We start from the raw sequence: 20,305 nt of genomic DNA, 5'->3' as shown, positions 1-20,305 counted from the left end.
CCACCTACCTTGCGTCTTCAGCTGTGTGCTCAGCATTTTAGTCAGCAGTGTCTGATTGAATGGTCATGAAGGTTTGGTAACAACTGCACAAATGCTGGGCTGTGGGTCTGCTTTCCAACCAGGACCCCGGCAGGTCTGTGTGGGGATGAGAAGGCCAGGGCGCATCCTACACAGGGCCCTGGAGCCTGGCAGTGGCGTTTCAAGAGGAAGGGTAGAGGCGAAAACCAGCCCCAGAAAGTGGTGTACTTGACCCCAGCTGAGTCTGTGAAAAGGGGCTGTTGGGGACACAAGGACACAAACTGGCCCCTTCTCAATGTCAGAGCATCTTCGGGTGGGGGGCCTGGTCTACCACTGACTATCTCCAATTGCCTGCAATTCTCCACATCACTAGAATTGGGGTCCCTGCTGGCCTCGAACTCACCATGGAGCCCAGGCTAGCCTCAAACTGACGGTGATCCTCCTCCCTCAGCCTCCTGAGTCCTGGGACTATGAGGATATGCCACCATGCCTAGGTTCTAGGTGGCATTTTGAAGTGTCTTGAGGGCTGTTTAGTTCTCTAAGATAGTATCAAGACCACACATTTGGGATGCAAATTAGACACCATTTTAGGCAGAATCGAGAAAGCAGAGTTTGCATCATTAGTGCTTATGAAAGGATGTATTCTACAATCCCCGGCCTGCCTTGCTGACACACATGCATGACAAGCCCAGCCTCTTCCCAGCTTCATTATTGCTCCATCCTGGAAATGCATCACACTCCTTCCTGCCTCAGGGCCTTTGCACATGCTGTTATTATTGTCTGGAATTCACTTCCTGTTCGCTTGGTTAGTGAACTCAGCTATTGCTTCAGATGTCACTTCTTAATGGACACCTTCCCTGAACGCTTTGCCCTGGCCTTGCCCTATCCATGCTGTCACAGAATCTCCCAGTGTCCCTCTCTAGCACTTACCTCCCCTTCCCTGTCCTTATTTAAGATCAGTCTTCCTCACTGGGCTGTAATCGAGGATCAACCCTGCTCTGGTCTCGGGTGGCCAGCAGGGCTACTGTGTGCTCGGATGTTTGGGCTCTTTGCGGACCAAGCTCAGTCTGCACAGGGCTGAGAACCAGCAGATCGATGTGCACTCCCATCCCACGGACCCCAGAGCGTCCTGGGCTGTAGCCCCTCTGCCAAGGCGGTCCTGATGGATGAGTCTGCTTCTTAGTCTCATCCTCCACGCTGCTCCTGGCACACAGGAGGCTTAGAGCTCATTCTCCTCCAGCCCTCGCATGGAGAAGGGAACTAGAGCTGCCACCTCCAAAGCCACCGCCCGAGCTGCAGGTGTCACCACGGGGGACCCCAGGTCAGCACCGCAGAGGAAACCTGGGGGCTCACCGCCCCGGACACTGCCCCCACGTGCTGAGCTCTCTACTGGCAACTTTGGGGTGAAACTGTTTTTAGGGTTTGTATTTCTTCCGATTCAGAATCACTTTTTTTCTTTCTAAGGATGACCTTGAGACACTTCTAGCTAAACGGATGGACCTTGAGACCACACTCTTAAAAGTGAGATAAATCAGACACACATTTAAATACCCGATTGTTTCTCTGCTGAGAGAAACTGAATGCGGAAATGAGGACTGAGATGTATAATGGATGGGAAATGGGAAGAAAGTGTTCCAATGGGAAGGGGAACAAGGGAGAAGGGAAGGAGAAAGGAAGGAAGGGACAAGAAAAAAGTGAAACTAGAAGGGAAAAACAGAAACAAAGCTTTTGTACATAGGGAGGGGAGGGGGTCTGAGGAGAGGGGCATGGGGAAAAGGAGACAGGCTGTATTGTGACAGGTGCACATACCCTACGAGGAGGAGCGTTATCATTATGTATGCATAAAATGCACAATAAATGTTTTGCTATAAAAATTTTTCATTCTTTCATTTTCTTTTTCCTTTTTTGGAAACAGGGTCTCACTATGTAGTTCAGGCTGGCCTCGAACTTATGGTGATCGCCCTGCCTCAGCCTGCTGAGCACTGGGATTTCCGGCCATGCACTATTATGCCTGGTTAAATCAATTTCTTTTAGAGTATTTCTACTTCTGTTTAAAAGATCTGCTCATAAATTCTAAAAATACCCTTGTAGCAGTCTTTTCCAATGTTGAGAACATTTCTGGCAGGCAAATTATAGCATAATTCAGTCACTTCTTAAGATGATATGTTGTTGATCTTAAGAATGATGATTCTCGGGCCAAGGATTTAGCTCAGTGGTTTCGCCGCCTGCTGCGCAAGCGCAAGGACCGGAGTTCCATCCCCAGTACCAAAACAAAAACAAAAACAAAAACAAAACAAGAATGATGATTCTGAAAAAAAAAAAAAAAGAATGATGACTCTGGCCAGGTGTGGTGGTGCACACCTGTAATCCTAGCACTTGGGAGGCTGAGGCAGGAGGATCGAGGTGAGTTTGAGGCCAGCCTGGGCTACACAGTGAGTTCAAGCCCAGGCTGGACTAAATAATGAGACCTTGTCTCAACACGAAACCAAAAAAAGAAAAAAAAAAAACAGATGCTGCTAAAATGTAAACCCTAAAATCTATTTTCTTGCAACTATTTCAATCATACTGACATTGGCTGTTTAACAGAAATTGCTCATATAATTTAATAATTTAGGTTGTGAGAAATTGACAGAATAAAACCTGCCATTTTTTAATTACACGTGAAGTAATTCACAGTAATGTGGCAGAGTAAGCACAAGCATCATGGGAAAAACTTCACCAGCCACGGAAGTGTAAGGGTGGGGAGGGAGCTCAGGGGCAGATTGTCTGGAGTGGGTTCCATCCACAGCCACACACACACTCACTCACCTAGAAGAGGTGTGCAGATGCTACAATCCTATGAGCTAAAAATACTTTCAGCCGTACAGAAATGTTTAATTCTTTTCAAATCCAGTTCCCTGAAGTTTTCCTGCTCTGTATTAATCAGAGCCCCCTTGTCACTGGGCGAGGGGATCCGTGGCAGGAGCCCAGCACACAGAGAAGGAGCAAAGCCGGAAGTCACCTCTGGGGATATTTCAGGTTGCTGCTCCGCAGGTGCTGCTTCAGGACCGGCTACACCCTCCCCAGTGTGGCTCTGTGCAACCGGCCCGGCCCGGGGAGAGAGCAAGTATTTATGAGGGACACAGCCGGACCTCACCCCACTTCTCTTTTCAGCACCCTAATTAAAAAGCCTAACTGGGGCGGCCCTTCAACTCCTGGGAAAATCATCTCTGAAGAAACTCGGAGGCCTCCAACAAAGGGGCATTTGTCCAGCACAACAGAACTTTGATATCTGAAATGCTTAAAAAAATACATTCCTGTTTCTGAGGAAAAGCACTCGCCAGCTTTGGTCTGAAGGGACTAACCTTCCTTATTTTACTCCTGTGCAATAAAAGGAAACCAAAGAAAAGTACTTTTGTTTATTATTTAAAATGTTCTTGCCGGGGATTTAGCTCAGTGGTTCTGGCGCCTGCTGCGCCAGCGCAAGGTCCCGAGTTCAATCCCTGGTACCAAAGAAAATGTTCTTTATTGACTGAAACAGATCGGTTCTCTTAGAAGGGACACAGAGCACAATATAGTCTTTAAAAAAATCAAATTACTTTACAAGTTAAAATGGAAGTGTTTTATTCTTTAATATAAAAATCCATATAAAACTTGATCTTCCAGCACACTTTTGTTCGTGTGGATGGATGGACTGACACAGACCCAGCAAGACGGGCTGTACTGGGCTAGGACAGACGGACCTCGACTGTCAGCAGCCCAGGCCACGTGACCCTCAACCTCGTCTGTTAACCGGCAAAGCGCAGGCCTGAAACTGTAAAAGACAGCACTGTTCTCCCATCTTTGGAGCCGACTCTGAGAGCTCACGGGTTCTAACTTGGATGTGTGTGCGAGTCCTGAGAAGGCAGAGAGCGTGATTCCACATGAGGTTCTAATGTTCTGCTCCTAGAGTTCTCCAGGGCTGCAGGGCTGTCTGGGTCCTTCCAGAGAGGTCTTCTCCCCCCTTAGAATAATTCCAGGCTTTTGTAGGTACAAGAAGGCCACACGAAAACGCTTCACTGCAGACAAAAGCAGGTGTTCAGCCCTGCTCCCCTCTGGTATGGAATGCTGACTCGGGAAGGCTCATGGCCCTGTTTCGGTTTGAGGGCAGGGAGCCGTACTAACTCTGCTTCTGCCTTCTCTCGGACCAGAAATATGCCTTGGGGCGGGGGAAGGAAACAGAATGCAAATCATTAAGCCCCGGCTGGTGCTAAAAGCTCTGTCCTCTGTGGTCTAAAACCTGGGCTGGGGATCTGATTGTCATCTGCATGAAGTCACAGCTTGGTTAGGGCTGAAGGCCTCTGGGCAAGAGGGGGAGGGAGGAGTTTCCGGCTGGCAGGGCACAGGGCCCTGGTCAGGTCTGTGCTGAGATCCCCCGGGTCCTGAGGTCACTGCACAGGAAATGGAATCGGACAGGAGAACCAGACCAAAAAAGTGCTTAGGGGCTGCACACTGTACAAAGCTCCAAGCCCCACCTAACGATTTCTTTGCAGGGAGACAGCCAGGTGGAATGCTGAAATGCTGCTTCAGACTCCGACTCGTAAAGCTGGATCTAGAGATTCACTTCCTTAGATTTAAATTTCCAGGTACTAAGCACAAGGGCCTCCTGATCTGCATTCCTCTCACAGGAGCTGGCATTTCGCTCTGGCTGGATCTGGATGGTATGTACAGTATAAGCAGGGCTGGCAGAGAGAAAGATTACTGGTCAAACAAAAGCACAGCCTTGCCTCCATGCTATCAATGTCCCCGGTTACTTATTAAATATCAGTGGAGATACAGGCATGACGAGCGAAGGTGACTTACCTGGGCCTCAGTGGACACTGGAGTTGACTCTGTTTTCTTCAGGGACTGATGAAGGTATTCTTTTGAGCTGACTCTTCTGAGATTTCTAAATTCTAGAAAACAATTCCCAAATGAGTACCCAGGATAGAGAAACCAGAAAATACTTAAGACAGATATAGCAGAAATGCCTTTTTTTTGGTACTGGGGATTGAACACAAGCCCTTCGAACTAAGCTGCAATCATAGCCCTTTTTAAAATTTTGAGATAGGGTCTCACAAGTGGCCCGGGCTGGCCTTAAACTTTCGATCCTCTTGCCTCAGCCTCCCGAGTAGGCTGGGATTACCGACCTATGCCACCACACCCAGCGGAAATGCCTTTAAAAGATCTTCAAGAGGGCGGGGGAATTTAGCTCAGTGGTTCTGCCGCCTGCCTCACAAGCAAAAGGTCCCAAGTTCAATCCCAGTACCAAAAAAAAAGACCTTCAAGAATTAGCGAAATTGGGCTGGGAATTTAGCTCAGTGGCACTGCGCCTGCCTTGCAAGCGAAAGGTCCTGAGTTCCATCCCCGATACCAAAAAAAAGAATCAGTGAAATAGAATGAAGTAATTCCAAACAGCGGCCACCCCTCCACTCCAGTGAAGACGCACTGGCCCTCAGCTCACACATGGGTTCCCGGGCCAGGGCCCAGCAGGTTGGCCCCGTTTGCCATAATCCGTGTGTGTTTGCACTGCCGTCAGCTAATGGCCAGTTGGCAGGGCAGCCCCTCACCCAGACCCATGGGCAGTCAGAGCCAGCGGCTCAGCTGCCGCTTCAGTGCCTACCAAGAGCTCAGCCAGACTCGTTAGCGCTAAGAGAGCTGGGAAGGAAGAAGAGGAAAAGAGGAGAAAGGGCAGAGGAAGGTGACACCTACAGGTGCATCCAGGTGCTGGCCTTGGCTGCATAGGTGCAACCACCTCCACTGCTCTCCTTGGCCACACCATCGGTCGGTGTGGGCACCAGGCTCGCCCTCAGCCCCACGCCTGCGTGCTCATCCTCACCGACCTGTTCCTCCCTTGCTTTATTTCACTCACTTGCACACAGCAATTCTGCCCCGGGGCAGAGCACATACCCTTGAGTGCTGAAAGCGGTTTCTGCCAGCTACCGGTCCACCCAAGCCCTCAGCAGCACTGTTCACGGCAGCTAAACCATGGCAGCAATCCAGGTGCCATTGATGGACAACAGACAGACAAATGCGATGCACATGTACAACCAGGCAAGGGTCAACCTTTTTTTTTGAGACAGGGTCTCACTTTGTAGTTCAGGCTGGCCTCAAACTCACAGCGATTCTCCTGCCTCAGCCTCCTGAGTGCTGGGATTACAAGCGTGCGCCAACCATGCCCAGCTGATTTAACTTTTAAAATCACAGAAATAGGAACATGTGCTATAGCAGGGATGAACCACATGATGTCTCAATAAAGTTAGTATTAAATATATTTATACAAGTTTTCACTTAGGAGTATGGTCTCAAGGTCCATCCATTTAGCTACAAATGTCTGAAGCTCATCCTTCTTTATGGCAGAGTAGTACTCCATTGTATAAAAAAACAAATAAAAATATTTATACAAGTTTTTATTTTCCTGTTGTATGTTTTTGTTTGAGACAAGGCCCCAAGAAAGAGCAAGAGGGAGAACCTACAGCTCTGATTCTAGATTTTCCCCAGAGTTGTGGTAATCAGTGCGGTAGCACTGTACCAAAAAAAATTGTTAGATTCAACTGCATCAAAATTTAAAATTTTTGCCAGGCATGGTGGCACATCCCTGTAATCCTAGCACTCAGAAGGCTGAGGCAGGAGGATCCCAGTGACTTCAAGGCCAGCCTGAACTATATGGCAAGACCTTGGCTCAAAAACCCAAAAAGAAATTGAAAAGACAAACCATATACTGGAAGAACATATTCACAATATATCTAACAAAGGACAAAGGACTTGTGTCCAGACTATAGAAAGAACTCTTACAGCTCAATGATAACAAAGAAAACAACTCAAATTCAAAATAGATAAAAGACTTGAATAGACGCTTTATAAAAAAGACGTTAAAAAGGTAAAAATCAATGAGCCAATAAATGCATGAAAAGATCCATATTATTAGTCAACAGGAAGATGCAAATTATGAGATACCACTTCACATTCAAGAATAGCTGCTAGGGATTTAGCTCAATGGTTCCGCTGCCTGCCCTGCAAGTACAAGGACCCGAGTTCAATCCCTGGTACCAAAAAAAAAAAAAGAAACTCACACATTTAAGAATGGCTAAAATCAGAGATTGACAGGGGTCCGCACGGGCGAGGTCATGGGCACCTGGGACTCATGCAGCTGGCAGGAGTGTAAAATGGCAGAGCTAACCTGAGGCACAATCTGGTGCTTTATTAAGAGGTTAAACACACACCTATTCTAGAAGCAACAATTCTACTTCTTGGTATTTACTCTAAGACATGAAAACATGCAGCTGGGCATGGTGGTCCACTCCTGTAGCCCCAGCACCAGGAGGCTGAGGCAGCAATTTAGCAACTTAGAGAGACCCCATTTCAAGATTTTAAAAAAAGGAAAAATTTTTTTTAAAGGCTGAAGATGTGGCTGTGGGTACCAGTACTGCAAAAAACAAAAACAAGGGCCAGGGATTTAGCTCAGTGGCACTGCACCTGCCTGACAAGCACAAGGTCCTAAATTCAATCCCTGGTACCAAAAAAAAAAAAAAAAAAAAAAGACTGGTGTGGCTGAACCACTGAGCTAAATCCCCAGCCCCTGGTATGGTTTTAAATTGGATGTGGTGGCATGTGGAATCCCAGCATTTAGGAGGATGAGGCAGGAGGATCAAGTTTAAGGTCAGCCTGGGCTACCCAGTGCGACCCCATCTCAAAGCCTGCCCCCAAATTGCTATTAAAATACTCACAGCAGCTCTATTTGTAAGAGACTTAACCTGGAAACAACTCAAATGTCCCACCAACAGGTGAGTAAAGAATCTGTGGTACAGTTGTACCAGAACCCTAACCTGCAATGGGAGGCATGAGGCACTGATACGCAACTCAACTCGCGGATGAGTCCACATGATGGTACTAGAAGGAGCCAGATAAAGGGCATACACCGGATGGCCGCTTTTATCCGGAGCTCTGGAACAGGCAAAACTCTAGTGATAAGAATCAGGTCAATAACATCCTGGGCTGGGGAGGAAGGAGAATTTGTCTGAGTGTAGGGGAAACTTCTCACGATCGAAGTGCTCCGCATCTTGAGAGGAATGTTGGTTCACAGACGCATGGACCTGCGTCCAGATTTATCAACCTGTGTGATCTACACTAGCTTTGCCTTAAAGTATCAGGGCAGGAATTAAGGAGATTCTTTTTTTTTTTTTGTACCAGGGATTGAACTCAGGACCTTGCGTTTGCAGGGCAGGCGCAATGTCATTGAGCTAAATCCCTGACCCTAAGGACATTCTTAATAAATGTCTTCATTTTATTGTATGTAAGTTATATTTCAATTATATTTCAGTTATATTTCTTTTTCTTGCTGTCCTGGGAATCTAATCTAGGGCCTTGTACCTGCTAAGCACCCTGCTCTAAGATACATTCCCTGGCAAGGTTTATTTTCGTAGGAAAACATTTCAGTGTTCTTATAGAGCTCTTTTGTCTGTTTTGGTTTTCGGTCAGGAATACAGAAGGCTCTTGCCTCAGTGTCTCCATTTTTTTTTTTTCTTTTTTTTTTTTGGTATTGAGAATTGAACCCAGGCCTTCACACTGAGCCACATTCCCAGTCCTTTTTTATTTTGAGACAGGGTCTCCCCAAGTCAGTAAGCTGCTCAGGCTGAGCTCAAACTCAATCTACCTGCCTATCAGTCCCAAGCTCTTAGATTACCATTAGGACAGTGGGCAACTGTCCCGACTTCAAATCCAGTGTTCTTTTCACTATTTACATTGAGGCTATGAAATGTGCAAGGCAACTTCCATCACTGCTACTGAAATGTTACTGTATTCAGAATAAGCTAGTCGATTAACATGCGAAGCATTCCCTGAAAGGACAGATCTAGAAAATTACTACTTCGCAGTTTCGATGAAGTCATGCATCTAAATAATAATCATCAACAGATGCTAGAGCCAGTGAACTTTGGGAAACTTGACAACGTTAAACCTCAGGCCGACAAACTCCTAAGTGCGCCCATTAAGCAAATACCTGTAGGTGGGACAGGGAGATACTAGGAGCTCCTGACAGGGTGGAACTGGAAGCAGAGACCGCATCCCAAGGCAGGAGCCAAACCAAACAAGGCAACCGGAGCCCCACCTTGATCAGAAGCCCACTCAAGTCACTAGATCTAAATGCCAGTTTGGAGGAAAGGGGGGGGTTGTGGAAAAAAGTATTAAACAAGTATTGAGGATAGACTGGCAAGACCCTGAAAGTGGGAAATTCTCCAGGAAAATGACCCAATCTGTCTTTCACAAATGAATGCAATTAAAAAACAAAAAATCCCCCGCTTTGCTCTTCTGTCTGTTCTGCTGCTGCCCCTCGATCTTCAACAAATGTACTACATACTATAAATAAATAAATAAATAAGGCTGGGGTGCAGCTCAGTGGTAGGGCACTTACTCAGCAATTTCTAAAGCCCTGGGTTCAATCCTCAGCACCAAAATAAACAAACAAAACAAACAAAAACCACGGAGAACAAGGAAGAACAAGGGTGGGAGAGGGAGGAAGAGAAAGTGGAGGAAGGGAAGAAACAAACTATCAGTGGCTAGACAGACTTTAAGGGACACACGCAAACGCAAAGTTCGGACCTTGGCTGGCTGTGTGGACATTCTTTCGGTGTGTGTGCTACTGGGGATGAGCCTAGGAACAGTCTACCCTTGGGCTATACCCCTAGCCCTTTTTTTGAGGCAAGGTCTCACTACATTGCCCAGGGTGAGCTCCAGCTGGTGATCCTCCTGCCTCAGCCTCCTGAGTAGCCAGGATTACAGATGTGTGCCACTGTGTTTGTCATAGTTTTTAGGAAGTCTATAGCTGATATAGATAAACCATGAAATATTTATGAGTGAAATTATATGGTGCCTTAGATTTGCCCTAATGTAATTCAGAAGACGACGTGTACGGATGGGGGAATATGGAACAAAATGACGGAAAAGTAATGACCACTGAAGGTCAGTGTATTACTCCTCCTACTTTTGTGTGTATTTGAAATTTTGTATCTAAAAAAATTTTGTTTTGAGACAGGGTCTCATTTTGCAGTTTAGGCTGGCCTCAAACTCACAGTGATCCTCCTGCTTCGGCCTCCTGAGTGCTGGGATTACAGGCACACGGCACCATGGCTGACTTTGTATTTAAAATTTGGAAAAAAAAATTTTTTTTTAATCCCCAAGAGTTTGAGGTGGGGGTGTAGCTCAGTGGTAGAGTGCTTGCCTGGTATGCATGAGGCCCCGGGTTCCAGCCCCTAAACTGCAAGAAAAGGAAAAAAAAGAAGAAACACTCTGCAGTAATTTCTAATCCCACAACTCGGGCTGAGAAAGAGGCAGAGGCAGTCTGTGTGTAGGAGCGGTTAGCTGCCTGAGGCTTTTTCTCCCCTGGAATCTCCCCTCCCTCCAGGCAGAAGGAAACTCCTTCTAGACGAAAAGTTGCCGTGGTGACAGCCACGCCCTGCCGGCCGGGATCCGAAGACCCCACCCCGGTCACCTGCAGCGGACACGCACGGTTCTGGCGCCGCCGCTGGGGTCCTGGCAGCCGAGGGGCAGCAGCGTGCTGAGCTCCAGGTCGGTGACCATCTGCCGGGACTCGGCCAGCAGACGCTGCAGCTTGCTCGTGGGCGAAAAGTCGTCCTGGGAAGACAGCAGGCGGTGAGCGCGCGAGGCCCAGAAGCAGTTTTACCTGTTCGTGTTTTGGGGCGCGACTTGCAGACAGGAACACCAACTACCTGTCACTAGTTGGCTGGAACTATACAATCGCAGCAGGGCGTCCAACACTAGAATAGCCAAATTCCTTTTATTTCTTAGAAACTTCTCAAATAATGTGGCTTAACCCAACTTACTCCAATTGAGTAACATCCATTTGACAAAAGAATCCTCGGCTTTGTTTGGCTTTCCTAAATAAGCCGGTCAAAATACCTGCAAAATGGAATGTGAAAGGCCTGCAAGTCTTTTAGAATATGTGGATGGCGATTATTAATTTTCAATTCTGGGGCTAGCTCAGCAGTAGAGTGCTCGCCTCTCACCTAGCACGCACGACACCCCGGGTTTGAGCCCCAGTACCACAAATAAACACAATTAATAGAAACATACAAAGCAACCCTACACGATGTTTCTGAATTACTTTTTTTTTTTCGTACTGAGGACTGAACTCAGGGCCTTTGCATGGAGCTGCATTACCAGTCCATTTTTAAGTTTTATTTTGAGACAGGGTCTTGCTAAACTGCCTGGGCTGGGCTGGAAGCTGCAGTCCAGACTGCTGACATTGCAGGTGTGGGCCACCATGGCCGGCTTTAGATGTGTACTTTTCTGCAGTAAAAGGATAAAAACAAGACTGTGACCAGCTTCAGGATGGTGGCCAACTTGGGTGGAGTCCGGCCGGGAAGAGCAGCAGGTAGGATACACACATCACTCACCACAGCTTACTTCTTTAAAAAGAAAAACAAAGCAAATATGCTGAAATGTAAACAGCTGTTAAACCCGGATGTCGGTGCACAGTGGCTGCTCCTGTCTTCCTCCTCTTCTGAGGTTTATAATGTGTATCTGTGTCACTGGACAGGGCTCCCTCCAAGGACTCTTCAGACAACCTGTGCAAGCAATGGGCTGTGGCCTCTACCAAGAGGCTGCTGTTTGCAGCCACTGGATAAAATATTTATTAATTAAAAATAAATGTACCAATGAAGGACCTGGAAGGCCCAAGGGGCATCCTTCCTAAAGCTGATGGATGGCATATTTTTTTACTTATTTATTTTTTTGTACCAGGGATCGAACTTGGGTCCTTGTGCTTGGGAGGCAGGCGCCAGAACCCTGAGCTAAATCCCCGGCCCTAGTGGCATATTTAGAAGAGAAGGCAGAGGCCCAGACTTTGGTTCCTTGCACGATCCAGAGAAGAAAACTCTGACCCGTGGTTCGGCCTGCAGTGGAGCCAGTGCTTCAAAAATACCAGCTGTGAAGACAGGGCTGAGATTTCCCAGGTGAACACCACAAGATGTGTTATCTGAGGTCTGTCTTTTTGCCCCAAATCATAGGCCCCCAAATGTAAGCGTTCACTAGCACCCTGGGGTGAGCAACTGTTTCCAGCCATTCCCAGGCTGGGCTGCCATGCCTGGCCAGGAGATTGCATTGTGAACAAGAGCCACTGCACTTAATAACTCTGACTTTCTTTTCTCTCCTTCCTTCAGGCTCTGCAGGTAAAAATCCATGATTCTTTGAAAAATTAAATTTCTTGAATCGGAATTTATTTTTTCCGTTCCTATTTGAAAGCAGATGGCAAACCCATCTTAGTTCAGCCTTTTAGGAAGGGGTAAAAGGATTCCTAACTTAGGTGCCTTTCACTGAAGAAGGAGTACCCACCCCTACTGTGGCTCCTTTACAGGAAAGTCGCCAGGAAAAAGCAGAGCCGGGAGTTGCCAGCGCTAGCACCACCCAGCCGTGCACTTTCTCACAGCGGAGTGGAGATTTAACATTGGTATCCTGGTAATTCATAAATGTTAGGTGTTTTCTTATATAATGAAATCCTATTTATTTATTTATTGGGGGTTTTTTTTGAGACAGGGTCTCGCTATGTAGTTCAGGCAGGACTTGAACTCACTATGTAGCCAAGCTGGCCTTGAACTCAAGGCGATCTTCCTGCCTCAGCCTCCCGGGTGCTGGGATTACTGGCATGCGGCCCCTGCCTGGGTGAAACCCTGTGTGTCACACACACATCAGGATGTGTCTCTGCAGCAAGGTACCTGTCTCTCTGGAGACTCTGCTATTGCCGGGGCGTGTGTTTGGACAAGCTGTTGGGTGATAATTTCTGGACGTACTTTCTGTGCTGCTGTTGGTTTTGTTTTTGCATGTGTGGTACTGAGGGACTGAACCCAAGGCCTCTGCACAGAGCTATGTCTCTATCCCTTTTTTGTTTTTTATTTTGAGACAAGGTTTCTCTAAATTGCTAAATTGCTCAGGCTGGTCTCCAACTTGCAATCTTCCTACTCCCAGAGTGCTGGGATCACAGGTGTGCACCACCACACCAGGCTTGCTGGTTTTTTAAAAAACAACAAACGTGGGCCAGGGATGTAGCTCAGCAGTGCAGTGCCTGCCCGGCAAGCGTGAGGTCCTGGGTTCGATTCCCGGTACCAAAAAAGAAAAGTGAAAAAACAAAAAACAACAAACGTGTCAAATTGCTCCCTGGAAAAGCAATACAGATTTTACTTGGGGGGGATAAAAAGACCACAAAAAGAATCTTAAAGTCCTACAATTTAAAAAAGTAGGGAATGGTCAAAATTAAATCACAGTGCTCCGGGGGCCGGGGATTTAGCTCAGTGGTTCTGTTGCCTGCCTTGCAAATGCAAGGACCCGAGTTCAAACTCCGGTACCAAAAAAAAAATCACAGTGCTCTGGAAAACATTTTGGGCACTACTTGAATAAACTGGGAGATTACTAAGCAAAATACAGACCTTTTCAGTGGACAGTGTTGAATCTCTATCGATTAACAAACTCGTGGGCAAGCTCTTTTCACCAGGAGAGGCCTCTGTCTCATCCTCCCTTGTGGCAGACTTTGAGGAACTCAAACAATGGGATTGCTGGATGGCAGTCAGCTCCCTGTGAAGAGTGAAACAGACAGAAGGAGGAATCTTAAAGCGGTGTCTGATTCGTGTCACCAGTACTCTTACACTGACAGTACTTCCCAGAGAGTGTTTTTTAAGTGGAGAAGCTCAAGTTGGAGCTGGGTATTATAGAGTTGAGATTAATTAATTTATAATTATATTTTATTTTCCAAGTGAGAATGAAAACAAAACCCATAGTTAAGGGTACAGGAGCGGGAATTTTCCTCCTCCAAATGTACAGAGATCTGGGGGTGGAGCTTGGTGGTTTGGGACTTGCTAACTTAGCGGGTTCTGTCCAGTTACGGAGAGAGACAGGAAGACAGGCAGACAGACAGACAGAACTTGTGAAAACATTGAGCCTGGGGTTTGGGAGGCTGAGGTTTGTTGATAGCTATGTAAAAGCCCTCCTGGGAAAGCGGCAGGCACTGCCCAGGCTCCATGATTCTCTCACATGATTCTGGCGTCTCAGGGACGCCAGAAGAGCAGGGGCCACGGCTTCTCCCTTCACAGGCAAACCACCTGTGCAGTGCCTGGGGCACAAATGTGAGTATTTCACCAAGGTTCTAAAGTGAACACACAAGCTCTTGTAATCATAGAAAAACACTATTATCTTTTACACTTAGTCGAGTATTTGTCATGCGCTGCCTTGGTAACTAAATCAGCGAGGTCAGAAGGCCTTGAGAGACGGCTCTGAAAGTAAACTTGAATTTATTTCACATATTAAATTTAAATGTATCCACTACACTCTCTAAACCATCCAATGCAAGTTTTCCCCTTAACATATGAAGTTCTTGTTTAGTGCTGACAAACAGGCCTTTGTGCCCTACTGATACTTGCAGATAGCCAGAGATCTTTAAAAACCAAATGTGGCTAAACTAGGTGTGCTGGTGCACACCTGTAATGCCAACCCTCTGGGAAGCTGAGGCTGGAGGCTCTCAAACTAGCTCAGCCTGGTGAAATTTAGAGACTTAGCAAGACCTATCTCAAAATAAAGCATAAGAAAAAAGGCTGGGATGTAGCTCATTGTGAAAGGCCCTGTGTTCATTCCTCAGTACTGGGGAAAAAAAATACATATGACTAGATGACATTTAGTGTGACAACCAGTTTTTTAAATTTTGCAGCTGACAGGGTGTCTGCATGATTTTTAAATGGTTCAAGCTTCTAAAAGGGCCAAAGAATATTCCAAGTAATAGAAGTACTAGAAAGAAATTTCAGTCATAAAGACCTATGAATGTCAATAAAATGATTAAAATAAGGCTCTCAGTATAGAAACTTCATCCGTTTAAGACTGAAGAGCTTTGCCTCATTTAAAAGTAGGAGTCTTTGCAGCGCCACTCAGCTGTAAGACTCAGCAGTTCTAACAATCCGATGAGCCCGGATGATTCGGCATATTCTAATGTCTACTGCATTCTCTTCTCTAAAAAGCCGGTAACTTTTAGCGGCCTGTTAACTACAGAGACCCCTTCTCGCATGTGATAAAGTTTGGGAGACGGAAAGCTGAAAACAGCACGCTGCGCACCAGCAGAAGGCTGTGGGTGCGGGTGGGGCGGGGACCCGAGGGCCGGCCTGCAGAGGCCGATGGCGGCCGGGCCGGGGTGGGGCCGGTTCCGGTTCCGGTTGGTTCCCGTTGTGCCCGCTCCATCGGCAGCGGCCTCCGGCCTGCGCCTTAACGCCACTCCTGGGGCGCGCTTGCACGTCCGTTTGCAGGCGCTGCCTTCAGCGTGGCGGGAGCAGGAAGAGGCCCCTGCGGCCCGCGGGCCCGGCCTGAACTCACCTCGCCGCGGAGCCACAGTCCCCCCCGTCGACGACCCCCGAGCAGGTGCACACAGTTTTGTGGCGGACGATTCTTTGGACTTTGGCAGGCTGGAAAACGCTCATCCCCTCGGCGTCCGACATGTGGCCCGGGGCTTCGACGGAGCTCCGCGGGTGGCAGCACGCGGGCTCACCCGGGACGCGGTCGTCCGGGGCGCCCTGGCTCTTCGCGCAGCTCGGGCTTCCGGACCTCGGCAGGGCCTCTCGAGCCTCGGCGTCCAGCTTCCCCGCCTGCCCAGGCCCGCAGCAGCAGCAGCAGGCCAGGCCCAGGTAGACGCCCTGGCGCCCGGGGCCGTCATCTTCCGGGAATTTGGCGTGGACCCTGCGCGGTGTGATTTTGCTTTCAGGCTCAATTGGGGTTTTTGCACCCAGAGGCCAAGACTTTGGTTTCTCTGTTAAGTCTTTGGGAAACAGAGATGAGAGAGTAATCACACTTTCCGCAAATGCAGTACCAGGCTGCAGTTTCTTCTCTTTGCAAACATCACAAGGGCTCTTCTCTGGCCAATTTTGCTGAGCCAACACGGCCTCGAACTTGTGGTCCTTGACCGATGACTTCTCTCTCTTAACATCGATTTTTGGGTGGTTATTTTCAAGGTCCCATAAACACATGTCTCTGCTACAGTGGCATTACAAAAATAAAAGAGGAAGTTACAAGACGAACTTTGTACTGGCATTTCCTGTGGTCCCCAGGTCCCCACCCCTGGACAGTGGAGCTCAGGACCCTTCATTCTGCTTCTGGAGCCAAACTGCGGCCTCCCCACCCTCCTCCTCCCCACGCCCTCCTGACTGCCCGGCTGCCTTCACCTCCCCATTCCCACCCTCCCTACTATGTCCTTACGACCTAAGCGACAAAAAAAAAACCCCCAAGAATACTCTAAATGTGATGAACTGTTTTAGCATACCTTCCTCTAAGGGTATTTTCCGTCACATGTATTGAGGTATCCTGGCCTCTATCACTGTGCCTCCTTCCGGAACCCTCTGATGCTCCTAAGGAGCAAGGCCAGCTCCTCCAGCACCTCTGTGGCAGTTAAGTTCAAAGTGGAGACAGAGCCAGCACGGGGTGGCGGAGCAGCTGGGACACGGGGGGGGGGGGGGGGGGACAGGGGAACAGCCCCACGGACAGCCTGGGAAGCAAACCCCGGCACCCCAGCAGGCTGCAGCCAGGAGCAGCCCCGCCTCCTACTTCCCCTTCCTCAAATGCTGAGCCCACTACTCGACTCCGTGCCGTCAGTGTGGGTGCAGCCCAGACCGGGTGGGTGCCAGTCGTGGGGAGCTTCCCCAGCCCCGCTTCCTTTTCCTGACTGCTTGTAACATTTCTGCTTGGGAAAGTGGACTAAATTTAACTGTGGTGCAGTTATATGCCTGTTCCACTCAACTACACTTTATGTATTTACATTTTAATTTTACAGAAACTCGTTTAATTCCCATACCGCTTGTTACTAGTTAGGGAAGATCTCTACTATTCACAAGGCAAACTGGAGTTGGGCGTGAGGTGCACACCTGGAATCCTAGCACTCTGGCAAGCTGAGGCAGGAGGACTGCAAGTTGGAGCACAGCCTGAGCTTCTTAGCAGTTTAGTGAGACACTGTCTCCAAACTAAATGGATAAATAAATGCGTAGGTAAGAAGGGCAGGGAGGGCTGGGGACTTAGCTCAGTGGCACTGCTGCCTGCCTTGCAAGCACAAGGTCCTGAGTTTGATCCCCAGTACTGCAAAAAAAAAAAAAAGAAGGGCAGGGATGCAGCTCTGTAAGGAGCAGGTATTAAGATGAAGAGGCAAACAGGAAAGTCAGGCTAGGAGCAGAGATGTCCCTCAGAGCTGAGCACCTGGTGCGGTCACGGACATTGTTCTTCAGCATTGCATTATTTCTCAGAGGCAGGCACCGCGTCCGAAGGATCTCCATGCTCTTTAGCCCTAGCCTGGTACCTAAACACGGTGTGTGCAGGAAGAATGAAGGAAGGAGGACCGAGTTGTCTCTGTAGTTTCTACTCTAGCTCAAGCCTCCTACCCAGCAGACACACATGTCAGGTCTAAGGATTTTACTCTTTAGCAGCCAGCTAAATCAGGGTCATGCCTCAGTTCTCAGAACAGGTCTTTCCACTGTCTGGGATTATGACGATAATTTAGCTTACATATATTTATTTCCCCATATGAAGGACAAGAGTAGGCCCTGGCCTATGGTAAGCACAAAGTAAACACTGATCTAATAATGAAATAAAAAATGAGATCATATTCATAGCATCTGCTAAGATTACCTGGATTCCAGGCTCTTTGATTCTTCCATCTTTGAGTCATATATCTGTATAAATTGCTGAGAATTTTCCACATTGAAATTAAGAAACTGGAGATCACTCTGTTGTTTTATGTAAATCTGCCACAGACATTGATAAATCATGATAAAGTGTAATAACCAACTAAACTGAACCACAATTTGGCACTTTTAAAACCTAAAACAGGGCCGGGGATTTAGCTCAGTGGTTCCGCTCCCTGCCTTGCAAGCTCAAGGACTCCCGGTACCAAAAAAAAAACAAACCTAAAACAGTTCAGTTAGCTGCTACAAAAAGCTAAATGTGCCTGTACTAAGATTTGTGGGGACAGCTGATCTCCTAACCTTCGATTATCATAAACCAGACCCTCACTGCTATGCTAATATCATGTCTAATGCAGTTAGCACTGCAGAAGCACCATAAGCAGAAGCTATATGGCTTCCTCATTTGTTCCCCAACATTTCCTGCCTCTACAGAAGGACAGCCGAGGACGTACCTGTCTCAGATTATGAAGTTCTGAGTTTGTACGTTCTTGCTTTGACTTGGCAATATCCAGTAACTCATCTTTCCTCTTTTCTCTCTCCACTATTTAAGAACAAAAATTATTGAACATTTTTTATCAGCTATATCAATACAAGTCGCTCCATTTCTAACAATTTAACAGGTAACACTGTTTTTGTTTTTTGTTTTTTTTCTTCTAGTGCCAGGGATTGAACTCAGGACCTTACACTTGTGAGGCAGGTGCAGCGCCACTGAGCTAAATCCCTGGCCCTTTTGTTGTTGTTCTTGAAGTTAAAATTGCAGGGTGGCTGGGCTAGGGATTTAGCTCAGTGGTTACACCGCCTGCCTCGCAAGCGCAAGATCCCAAGTTCGATCCCTAGTACAAAAAAAAAAAATTGCAGGATGGCTGACGAAGAAGAGCTTTCATCTGTGATTCTGACTAGATCCTTCATGAAATGGGAAGCCTCACAATGTAATTAATCCTAAGTCAAAAATGGATTTAAAAGTTCATGTGTGGTCAGACGTGGTGGTACTCTGGAGGCTGAGGCAGAAGGATCATAAGTTCAAATCCAGCGTGGGCAACTCAGTGACTTAATGAGACCCTTTCTCAAAACAAAACAAAAATTTATAAAGGGCCAGGGATGTAGCTCAATGTAAAGGCCCTGGGTTTGATCCACAGTACTGCCTAAATAAATAAATAAATAAATAGGTGTGTGTGTTTCTATGTAATTATACCAAAGTATTAAGAAGTGATTTTTAGGGGCTGGGGTGTAGCTACTCTTAGCACGCATGAGGCCCTGGCTGCAACCCCAGCAGTAGCAGCACCACAAGAAAGAACTTTCAAAAAGGAAAGAATCTAATGTACTGCACCAGGGCATATGTTAATGTTATACTTAAGGAGAAGTCATTTGGCTTACACTGTACCCAGCAAAGATACTTGTTTGAATAGAGCATGACCCCTGAAAAAAAAAGATCAACATCTTATTTATTTTTTTGGTGCTGTGGAATGAACCCCAGGCCTTTACACTAAACTATATCCCCAGTCTATGCCCCTCTTTTTTCAGATTTGAGATTGGGTCTCATTAAGTCATGGAGTTGCCAGGCTGGGCTCAAGTATGTGATCCTCCTGCCTCAGCCTCCAGAGTGCTGGGATCGAAGATATGCACTGCCACACCCCACCAGGCTAGCTATTTTAGGGGGATTTTAAATTTATTTGAATTTTGTTTTAACTCTGATTTCAGAATACCCTACTATTGCATGAGGCAGCTCCTCTGCCCTCCTTACATTGCCGCCTCCCTAGTTTGGTACTCTTCTCCATGGCTCTCTTGGCTGAGAGCTGAGCGTGCAGAGTCTGTGGGGCCCTGTGGGCACTCAGCGAGAGCCCAGGGAAGGGCACCGGGTCCAGGTCTGAGGAGCACCTGCCTTTACTGGCTGAGCAGCTGGGGCAAGGCCTCGATGGAAGGGGCCCTCGTTACAGGTCTGCCACACCCGGAGGCCCTTCCCTGTGCCAACTCCTTAGAGCACTGTGTACAAATGAGCAAACTGTGCCTGCAGACCTGTGTGAAGAACTTCATCTTCAACAAGAGGAGAGTTTTGAATTTTTTAAAAGTAAAGTATCAAGACATCTTTATTTTTTGGTACTGGGCATCAAACTTGGGTCCTTGAGCTTGCACAGCAGGGAGTGAAACCACTGAGCTAAATCCTCGGCCCTAACCTTTTATATTTCTTTTTTACTTAATTCATTCATAATTGAAACATACTCAGCCAGAAACAGTGGCACATGTCTGGAATTCCAGTACTTGGGAAGCTGAGGCAGGAGGATCATGAATTCAAGGCCAACATGGGCTACACAGGGAGTTCCAGGCCAGCTTGGACAACAGAGTAAGACCTTGTCTCAGAAACAAAACAAAGTCAGCTTAGGAAATGACTTTCAAAATCATTTCACAAAATATGGTATTACTTAACAAATTCCATGCATTTTACCTAGTTATACACAGGGGGAGACTCAGCTGGACTTGGGGAGCACCTGAACTCCCAGCTATGTGGTTGAAAACAGCCTGAGCCCAGGAGCTGAGTGTCTCAAGCAAGACCTCTTCTCAGAAAATAAAAAATAAATAGAAGGGCC

The 20,305-nt window shown here is 47.3% G+C and overlaps 1 protein-coding gene and 1 pseudogene across 6 annotated transcripts in view; both read right to left on the bottom strand.

The window, feature by feature from the left end:
* Positions 1 to 3,414: 3,414 nt before the first annotated feature.
* The window catches only part of Ccdc62 (coiled-coil domain containing 62), a 32,008-nt gene continuing 15,117 nt past the window's right edge, over positions 3,415 to 20,305 (bottom strand). For 2 of the 6 annotated variants that reach the window (XM_087198282.1, XM_087198281.1), the window contains exons 7-13: positions 18,176 to 18,264; positions 17,668 to 17,783; positions 15,376 to 16,029; positions 13,452 to 13,596; positions 10,519 to 10,644; positions 4,840 to 4,931; positions 3,423 to 4,718 (exon numbers count right to left, since the gene is read on the bottom strand). In XM_087198282.1, coding sequence (XP_087054408.1) covers positions 4,878 to 4,931; positions 10,519 to 10,644; positions 13,452 to 13,596; positions 15,376 to 16,029; positions 17,668 to 17,783; positions 18,176 to 18,264 — 1,184 coding nt within the window. In that variant the 3' untranslated portion in view covers positions 3,423 to 4,718; positions 4,840 to 4,877. Of the gene's footprint in view, positions 4,719 to 4,839; positions 4,932 to 10,501; positions 10,645 to 13,451; positions 13,597 to 15,375; positions 16,030 to 17,667; positions 17,784 to 18,175; positions 18,265 to 20,305 lie in introns of all 6 variants that reach the window. The other 4 variants (XR_015446263.1, XR_015446264.1, XM_087198280.1 and 1 more) reach the window with 4 other exon arrangements.
* Positions 11,570 to 11,688, bottom strand: LOC147822032 (small nucleolar RNA SNORA70; annotated as a pseudogene).

Source organism: Heterocephalus glaber, unplaced genomic scaffold (genome assembly GCF_053883595.1).
Source record: "Heterocephalus glaber isolate CG9 unplaced genomic scaffold, H.glaber_assembly_v1.0 deba00001687, whole genome shotgun sequence".
Taxonomy (NCBI): domain Eukaryota; kingdom Metazoa; phylum Chordata; class Mammalia; order Rodentia; family Bathyergidae; genus Heterocephalus; species Heterocephalus glaber.
The sequence above is the reverse complement of the archived record's forward strand: the minus strand, read 5'-3'. Positions and strand labels throughout refer to the sequence as shown.